Source organism: Ipomoea triloba, chromosome 5 (genome assembly GCF_003576645.1).
Source record: "Ipomoea triloba cultivar NCNSP0323 chromosome 5, ASM357664v1".
NCBI classification, from domain to species: Eukaryota; Viridiplantae; Streptophyta; class Magnoliopsida; order Solanales; family Convolvulaceae; genus Ipomoea; species Ipomoea triloba.
This window is the reverse complement of record NC_044920.1, coordinates 2,782,189-2,792,174: the sequence shown is the minus strand read 5'-3', so window position 1 is coordinate 2,792,174 and position 9,986 is coordinate 2,782,189. Positions and strand designations below refer to the sequence as shown.

The following is a 9,986-nucleotide window of genomic DNA, read 5'->3' as shown; positions in this document are numbered from 1 at the left end:
CAGGTCTTCTTCCTAATGAGTTGAGTAACCGTAATTATTCAGTCGGTAGGAATGTGGGGCCTAGAGCGGAATTTTTGTGTCTTTGTAGATAATAAAATGAGTTGAGTAACCGTAATTATTCTGTCGGTAGGAATGTGGGGCCTATAGCGGATTTTTGGTGTCTTTGTAGATAATAATGATTAAATATTAAAAGAAATATTATATTAAAGATAATTAAGGTAATTAAATTACTTTAATCCAAAGGAGAAGATTTTTACTCAAAAACAATTTGTTTAAAAAATGAAAATATCCAAATTGAGGCAATTTCGAGCATTAAAGATTCTTGAAATAAAAACCCTACCTCACTTCTCGATCTCAACCGTTAATGTCTTAATCCGACGGCCAAATCTCTTGCTCCGCTCGCGCACATCAAGTCCCCCCCCTACTTCACTGTTCTCCACATTTCTCTCCTCAAAACCCTCGCTTTCTCTCTCCAAAACCATCGCTTTCTCTCTCTAGAACTATGGCTCCAGCTCATAACGATCACTGCTTACACTCTGATCTCTCTGCTCATCAGTGAATTCGAATACTCCGCTGAAATTATTTCTCTCACAGCGTATCTTAAAATCGGGATTTTACGCGGAAAGATGGAATTTTTATGAGTTTGTTAGTCGAGAGCTCTTTTTAATTTTTGGATAAATTCAAGGCCTCCTGTTAAAAGCTAAAGCTTGTCAAATTTAGAGGTCCTTTTGAGGGGTTCTGTTTTGGTAATTTTTATGCGTCTGTATTGTTTAGATGATTACTGATAACTATACTAAGATGATGTCGGATATGGGGATGCTCGCGAGTGGCAGCGATTTCGGCGAAGAGCTGGAGTTGCTGCTGAGGGAGCAGCAGAGGCGGCAGCTAGAGGAGGCGAATGATCTAGAGCGAGAGCTGAGCATTTACAGGAGCGGCTCGGCTCCACCGACGGTGGAAGGATCGTTGAGCGCCTTTGGGCGTCTGTTAGGCGGTGGATTTAGTGGAGTTTCGGAGGAAGAGCTTAGGTCTGATCCTGCCTACATTTCGTATTACTACTCGAATGTGAATCTAAACCCTCGGCTTCCGCCGCCGCTGCTGTCCAAGGAGGACTGGCGGTCGGCGCAGCGGCTGCAGGGCGGCGGTGGTGGTGGAGGTAGTAATGGTGGTGGTGGTGGGAGTGGGAGTCCGCTGGGGCTTGGAGGGGTGGGAGACAGGCCTAGGGTAAGAATGGGCGGTGAAGGAGCCAAGGAGAAGTCTTTGTTTTCTATGCAGGTGGGATTTAATGGGAAGCATGAAGAAAATGTAACTGAGTCCACAGATGATTGGGGATCCAATGGACTAATCGGATTACCAGGATTGGGTTCTGGAAGCAGGCAGAAGAGTTTTGCTGAAATGGTTCAGGTGAAACTGACATCTTGACTTTGGTTTGAATGTTGTGAACTTTTGAATTGTTTACATTCATTACAGGTTACCTTTCTGTTGTGATTCTCTCATATTAGTCATTGTTCATTTGCGTGCTCAAGTTTGATTGCTGCTGCTGTTTAAACTTGAATGCGGTATTAATTGGACTGGGCTTCTCTGCTCAGTTTTTAATATCTTTTTCTATTCTTATATTGCTCTGCAGAGTGCATATAATAGGCAACACTGCTTTTCTGGCATTTTAGTTCTTTTAGGGTACAGATTCTGATTGTATGTCACAATACTTAAAATGTATAGCTTTAGTTTGACCAAAAAAACTGCTTGCTGTATTCTTTAAGTAACTGTTTGATTTGTTGTGCTCTTCTGTTGCTTACTTCCTAATTGGGGATTTTGAGTTTTAATTGATTGTCCACATGGATATCTAATATATCAATCCATAATCTAATAGTTGACCGAAAAGGAAGGGGTTGGCTTAAACTTGGATTAAATTTATGAAGAAAGTTATACTAGCTTGAACTTTGACTTCAGATTTATCACTTTTTATGATATAAGAAGAAATTGAATTCAAGAAGCTTACTCCAACTAGATTAGCATTAAGGCATAGTTTAGAATACATTTTATATTTGGAAACAAATATCACGTCCAAGACGTCTTGTGTGACTGCCTCTTTGGTTTTTGTATGCTTTTTCCCTCATATTTTGCAGTGCATTGTCAGCCTGGTTCTGTTGAAGGTGTTTGCCAAACATAAATGTCTGCTTAATGTGTTTGATGCCTCTGTAATTCTTTCTTGTTCTGAAGATTTTCTTTTTACTACTGTAGGATGATATAGGTTACAGAACATCAACTTCAAGACATCCATCTCGTCCAGCCAGCCGTGTACTCAATGATTTCGTCGAGTCTTCTGACTCTCAGTTTACTGATCTCCAACATGAACTGTCGTCTTTGGATGCATTGCATTCTCAAGCAAATGTTCCAGATGTATCTTCACTGCAAAACATTGGGTCATCTTGTTCTCATACATATTCTTCTGTTTTGGGTGCTTCACTCTCAAGAAGTACCACCCCAGACCCTCAACTTATTGCTAGAGCTCCTAGTCCACGAATTCTGCCTGTTGGAGTGGGGACAAAAAGCTCCTTTGAAAACAAAAATGCAAATGTCATAAATTCATCAGTTGATGCTTCACCTGTTATGGCTGAGCCTGCAGATTTAGTTTCAGCTCTGTCTGGCCTGAACCTTTCTGCTAATACCATGGTCGATGAAGAAAACCATCTAAAGTCTCGAATCCATCATGAGATTGATAATCAGCAGAATTTCATGCATATCCAGAATGGAAAGAATCATATCAGGCAGCATTCTTTCTTAAATAAATCTGGTGTTCTATCTACTGGTTCACACTTGAAAGGCCCCTATTCACCAACTCTAAGTAGTGCCGGGAGTTTGCCAGCTCAGCATCCAAATATTGATAGCCCAAATTCAGTGTCTTTTGGCTATGGTATGGGGGGCTATGGTATGAATCCTCCATCACCATCTATGTTGGAAAACCAACTCGAGAGTGGTCATTTGCCTTATCTATCTGATAATGTTGGTGCTGGAACAGCAATTGGAGCATCTGGAATTGACTCACGATCAATGGGAGGTGGTTTAACTTTGGCACCTAATTTATTAGCTGCTGCAGCAGAAATGCAGAACCTCCATAGACTTAGGAATTCAAGCTTGGGGAATTCTGTACAGAATCCCTTGATGGATCCTCTGTACCTTCAGTACTTGAGATCAACTGATCTTTCTGCTGCTAACCTCACAGCTCTTAACAATCCAAATATCAACAGGGAATCCCTGGGCAATTCATACATGGATTATCTTGAACTTCAGAAAGCTCACCTGGGATTGCTTGCTTCTCAGAAATCACAGTATGGCTTTCCAAGCTTTAGTAAAACTGGTGGCATAAATCATGGTTACTATGGAAATTCAACACTTGGTGCGGGTATTTCATACCCTGGAAGTCCATTAGCAGGTTCAATTCTTCCAAATTCCCCTTTTGGACCTGGTAGTCCTGTAAGGTATGGTGAAAGGAATATGCATTTTACATCAGGCATGAGGAACTTGGGTGCTGGTGTAATGGGTGCCTGGCACTCTGATTCACCATCTAACTTGGGTCAGAGTTTTGCATCATCATTATTAGATGAGTTTAAGAGCAGTAAAACTAAATGCTTTGAGTTATCAGAGATAGATGGTCATGTTGTTGAGTTCAGGTATACATTCTTGCTTGTACGATTTTTTTCCTTTCATTTCATCAAGATCTCTGAACGCTAAGTCATAAAGAATCTTCTTTGCAGTGCTGATCAGTATGGAAGTAGGTTCATTCAACAAAAACTTGAGACTGCTACTGTTGAAGAGAAGAACATGGTCTTCCATGAAATTTTGCCCCATGCTCTTAACTTAATGACTGATGTGTTTGGTAATTATGTGATCCAGAAGGTAGGTATATGTTTGTAATGAATACACTTATTGGCCTCATCCGAGGCATTTCATGGTCTCTCCATTTTACATAGCATAAATAAATAATTATATGTAGCATAACCTCTCTGACATATTCCTCTTTCTCCTATCTCTTTTAGTTTTTTGAACATGGAAGTGCCTCCCAGATTAGAGAACTGGCTGACAAACTTACTGGGCATGTTCTCACTCTTAGCCTGCAAATGTATGGTTGCCGAGTTATTCAGAAGGTATCTTAAATGCTGCTAAGTCGGCACTGCCATAAATTCTGTCAATGGTCTTTTATGGTCTAGACTTCCTACTTTTCTGTGTAACTTATGGTTTGTTTGTATCTTGTATGATACCAAGACTTGTTAAAAATCTTCTTCACTTTATTTCTATTGGTCATTTGAAAAGTCCTGCTTGATCCTGCTATGAGACATGGTGGATAATTGCAACTTTTTCTCAATTTTAAGTTGCTTTAGGAATTTATTTCTACCAAAAATAGAAACTTTCTCCTGCAATACTGTTACTTTTCTAACTAATGTGTTCTTTGAAGTAGAATTAATCCTAAATTTCATTTTATGTAGGTTTGGACAAAATATTTTACTTTATTTAAAAAAAAAGGAGTTCTGATTCTTTTACTACTTCATCTTTGGAGAAATATTTGTTTACCAAAATTTTGTGTGCTTTCTTTAATACTCCGTATTAATTATCTTGACCTCAGCAATTTTTATTTGGTAGGATTTGGATCTCTGTTGTGATCTTTACATATGAAGTAATGAAGCACTGATCTTAGGGTGTGTTTGGTTGGTGGGTTTAGGCATAAGGAATGGGTATGAAAGTGATTGCTTGTGTTTGGTTGATAGGTTTTGTGAATGCTACTATGGGTTTGGAATACCCCATTAATGACAAAACCCATACCCTTATTAAATAAGGGTTTCATCTCCCTTCCTCCTTTCTTCCCCAACTATTAATAATCATTCCCATTCCACCCAACTATCAAACATGTTAAATACTATCACCAAAACCCATTACCATTACCAAGTATTTGATACCCATTCCGATTCCGATTCCCATGTGCGAACCAAACGCACCCTTAGTCTGTTAAAGCAATTTTGCTATAGGTCTTTAGCTTGATCTGTCTTCTTCTAAATACTCCAGGCAATTGAGGTTGTTGATTTGGATCAAAAGACAAAAATGGTTATGGAGCTTGATGGCCAGATTATGCGTTGTGTTCGTGATCAGAATGGAAATCATGTAATTCAAAAGTGTATCGAATGCGTTCCAGAGAATTCCATTCAGTTTATTGTTACTACATTTTATGACCAAGTCATGACATTGTCCACCCACCCATATGGGTGTAGGGTCATACAGGTCAGGAAAATTAATTTACTGCACCACCTGTTATTGGTTTATAGTGTTAATGGTATTATGATGTGATTGAAAGTGAGTTCTTTGAATCTAAATCATGTGCCTTCTCATAACAGAGAGTCCTGGAACATTGCCACAGCTCTGAAACGCAAAGCATAGTAATGCATGAGATTTTGCAATCTGTGTGCATGTTGGCACAAGATCAATATGGGAACTATGTTGTTCAGGTTTGCTCTATTTTCAAGAGGCTTGTTTCAATGTCTAATGTTCCACGTAGATTAATTGTTATTAACAGTTTGATCACTATCTTCAAAGAATCTTTCTCATGAAGCAACTCTGTACTTTCTATATATATATCTCTCATTAAATAGGAGAACCTAAGAGTTTTGCTTTTCCCTTCAGAAGTTCTTTTGATTTTAGTTCTTAGGTTTGATGTCTAATAATGCTAGTTACATGGAGTAAAAACATATACCTTAACCTACAACTGCTGTTGATTTCATTAGTGCTATAGAGCTGCCTTTTATTCTGTTCAACTCGAGCACGCAGATGCCATTTGATACTTACCAAAATGGAATGGATACGTTTATTCAAATTTCCTATCCAGCTTTAATTGATAGTATTTATTTGTTTACTCAATGATGCAAACACAGGGGTTCCTTTTAGAGACTGAATAAAGCTTCCTCTTGTTTCTGTCGCAGTTGAATGATTTCCTTTTATCTCGTCTTAAATGAGAAAGAAAACCAAACTGGAAATAGCTCCCCCCCCCAGCGCTTTTAACAATTTAAATCGGTTGTTAAGCCTTCTAACTGAATGTGCCTTGTGGTGCTACAGCATGTGTTGGAACATGGAAAGCCTGAAGAACGTTCGGCTATAATTAATAAGCTGAAGGGGCAAATAGTTCAGATGAGCCAGCAGAAATTTGCCTCCAACGTTGTGGAGAAGTGCTTGACTTTTGGTACTCCTGAAGAGCGCCAAATCTTGGTGGATGAGATGCTTGGTTCTGATGAAAATGAACCTCTTCAGGTTTGTTGGTTTCTGGCAATCGTCTTTCATTTGATACAATTATTACTCCTGTAAAATGAACAATACTTAACCTGGCACAATTCGGCAACTGTGTTTTTTGTAGACAATTGCTTCACTTTATAATCTGCAAAAAAGGTGCATGGGCTTGGGGTTTTCTAACTTAACCAAACTATCAATAACTGAGATTAAATGAGCCAGATTGGATATTCTTTCACTGTTGCTTGCTGCAATAGTAATAAAGCAATCATGGGAAAAAGTAATTATTCGCTGACATTGATTAAAATTTTAATTCTCAGATTCAAGATTCATCTCATATCTCTTTCTATACATTACATGTTTTACTAATTTGATATGATCTTTGCACAGATTATGATGAAAGACCAATTCGCAAACTATGTTGTACAAAAAGTGCTGGAGACTTGCGATGACCAGCAACTCGAACTTATCCTCAACCGTATAAAGGATCACTTGAATGCCCTGAAGAAATATACTTACGGGAAGCATATCGTTGCCCGCGTAGAGAAACTCGTCGCAGCTGGAGGTATTCTTTTTCCTTTCATTTTTAATTTCCTTTGCTTCAATGCGGAATACATCTCTACTTTTCCTCACTTACCCATGGGCTTGCGAATCATTCTTTCACCGCCATATCTGTTATAGAATTGCGACCATGAACTAGTATCACCTCTCTAATATGTAACCACTCACTCGCATGTTCAATCTATTGCAGAGAGGAGGATTGGGATTCTGTCGTCGTATTCTGCATAGGTGGCATAGAAAGGAAATTGTACAGCTAACTGAGGCTAGTATGACTGTCCCGCTTCCTTTTTACTATGTCCAGTTATAGCCCTACCCCTTAAGAGGGACAAGGGCAAGAACGAAGAAATAAAGTTGTTGGTGGATGTACTTACAAACATGTACATTTGTTAGTTTGAGGATGTTATAATATCTAGAATATCAGGTTAAGAGAGGCTCAGATGGTAAAAACATAACTGATGTCACTGTGCGAAGAAAAAATATACTACTGTACAAGTTTGAAGAGTGTAAAGAGGAGGAAAAAGCGTAGCTCTTGACTGTAAAAAATGGCGCTATGAGCAGAGAATCAGAGCCAGTGGCTTCTAGGATTATTAGCGAAGAAGTTTACTAATGTATGGAATAGTAATAACTTTTCTTTTCATAATGAAACATTCACTCTCATGTTGGGAGTTGTATGCTGTACACTCCCTCCTGCTTGCTTGGTTCATTATACTGTCAACATGAATGCTCAGTTTTTCTTGTTTGTTTTCATTTTGTGCTAAAGAGTGTTTAGGCAGGAAGTGCTTACTAGTTGCTTGATTAGGTCTGCAAGTTGCTCGAGTCGAGTATTAAAATGCTCGAATTTGGCTCACTTTGTTATTCGAGCTACTTTGATATCATTTCTCTCCCACTTTACACCTTGGAATGCCCGTTCTTATAGAGATAAACGGGCTTTCACATCCGAAATGGAAGGTGGGAATTTGAGCTCAGTTCGATAGTAACTGCATCGAATTCGAACTAGCAAGTAAAGAGAAATATACAAAGGTTATTTCAGATGAAGCAGCACATGCTATTTGATTATTTGCAAGCCTCTTTACATGGTCTTGAGGATCATTCTTAAAAAGGATTACATCTTACTCTTAGGAGTTCTTACCGTTTATGCTTAAAAGTTTTGATGGATGAGACAAGTTGTGGGGCGTACTTCAAGAGTATACCGTTACAACAAAGGTGAATTTCATATATCTTTATTTAGTCGAAATTGAACAAAGAATCAGTACTGGTGCATCAGCCGTGCTTGCTAAGGAAACTATGAGGCTCCTTGTTAAAAGAAAATGAGGCATGGAGGCAGGGCCATGTGGATTGGGTGGTCTCCTCCAAGTGAAGGGTGTGTGAAACTCAGTAAGGATGGAGCTATGAAAGGCACGATGAACCGAGCTAGTGCAGGTGGGTTGTTCTGCGACTTCAAAAGAAGTTGGATTGTGGGATTTGTTGTTAACATTGTGAGTACGGATAGTTTCCTTGTTGAGTTGTGGGGCCTAAGGGATGTCTACGACTTGATAAGGAGAGGGGTTTCGGAAATTGATTGTGGAACTGGACTTGGAAGCGGTGGTTAAGATGATGAGCGAGAATTACGAGGTTAATGACTTTATCATTACCCTCATTTTTTTTATTGCAGGTATTTAGCTTCAGGCTTTGAGGATGTGACGTTCATACATGTGATGAGGGATGACAATAAATGTGTTGATTTTCTTGCAAATCTTGGCCAGGCAAAGTGTTCCGGTACAACAATCTTAGAGACCCACCTAAAGACATATTAGGGCTCCTTTCACTGATGCCAACGGTGTTAGGTACATAAAAGTCAGTTAATGTCTGCCTTGAGCAGGGGTGGTCTCACAAAGAAAAAAATGAAAGTTAGAATAGTCTCATTAATTAGAATTTTATCACACTTAATTATAGGCAACAAATAAATGCAATTACCCTTTTTTAACTAAACATGCAAAATAAAAAGAAAAAAGAAAAAAGAAGCTATTAATATCTTTGAAATATGAATCCTACTTGGTCGGAGTTGGTTGTTGGGGTGATATATTTTCTGATGATCCCGTCACGTCAAGTGAGACTTTTATATTAATAATAAGTTTATAATAAAAGTCAAATAATACAGTGTGAACTCTACCAAGAATGAAAGGCTCCCAACGTTTTGCTTCATAAATGGTGTTATCGGACATGGTGATCATTTTTGTCACTCTATTTGAGGGGAAGAAAATGGGAACAGAGAAACTGAAAAAAAAAAAAAATTATGTTCAGCCACTTACAATATGTATATATCTTCCTAGATGGCTAGATAGCTGCAGTGGAATCTATTTTCACAAAGCTGTGCTGGTTTGTACGCACTTCATGTCTGCATTACATAATACTAATGACATGGGAACTTGGGAGGAGAAAATAATATATATAATTATTTATTTTGTTAATTATTATAGCATTATTGAAAGCCGACGCATTATAAATATGGAAATTGCATATTAACAAATTAGCGAATGTAACAAAATCATATAAATTCATTCTTTAATTGGTCTGTGTCTGTTTATTTGTTGTCGTTGCCTAGGATGGCAAACTTCGTACTCCCATATCATTTTATGCCTAGCTAAGTCACATTAAATTGTCCAATTGTATGCAATAATAATAATTTAATTTATTATATTCAGACAATATAAAATAAAAATTAAAAAAATTATAGTAATCATTATTTAATATACCATGGTCCACACATTTGTGTGAACCATAATTAAAAAGTACAATTTTAATATACTAAAAGTACATTATTTGAAAATACATGATTTTATTTATATATTATTAAATAATATACTTCCAGTATACAAATAATATACTTTTAGTATATTAAAAATATATACTGTATTCATGGTCCACACAACTATATGGACCATGGTCCACACAATAATTTGCCTTGATTTAGTCATTTTCTTTAAATTCTAGATGAAAAATTAATTGTTGAATTTGGACCAGTTTAAAAATAGAACATATGATTTTACCCAAAATAAAAAAAAATACAGTTAGACCGGCGGTTCAATAGAACCGCCGGTTCGGCCATTTATGAACCGGAACCGTGGGCTTAATCACACCCGATCGATCGGTAACCTAACCCGTCTGTCCGGTCTTCCGTCGAT

At 37.9% G+C, this 9,986-nt stretch overlaps 1 protein-coding gene across 1 annotated transcript; it reads left to right on the top strand.

Moving 5' to 3' along the window:
- Positions 1-443: 443 nt before the first annotated feature.
- LOC116019468 (pumilio homolog 2-like) lies at positions 444-7,528 on the top strand. The gene is made up of 9 exons (XM_031259679.1): positions 444-1,401; positions 2,239-3,668; positions 3,753-3,894; positions 4,035-4,142; positions 5,056-5,268; positions 5,382-5,492; positions 6,097-6,288; positions 6,655-6,829; positions 7,016-7,528. Exons 1-9 carry the CDS (start codon positions 775-777, stop codon positions 7,051-7,053), a joined length of 3,036 nt encoding a protein of 1,011 aa, XP_031115539.1. The 5' UTR covers positions 444-774; the 3' UTR covers positions 7,054-7,528.
- Positions 7,529-9,986: the final 2,458 nt, after the last annotated feature.

Excerpts from the sequence above, each read along its gene's own strand:
- LOC116019468 (XM_031259679.1), top strand. The coding sequence starts at position 775 with ATGATTACTGATAACTATACTAAGATGATGTCGGATATGGGGATGCTC. Across the intron at positions 4,143-5,055 it reads GTTGCCGAGTTATTCAGAAG|GCAATTGAGGTTGTTGATTT; the intron begins GTATCTTAAATG and ends TAAATACTCCAG. Across the intron at positions 5,269-5,381 it reads ATGGGTGTAGGGTCATACAG|AGAGTCCTGGAACATTGCCA; the intron begins GTCAGGAAAATT and ends TTCTCATAACAG.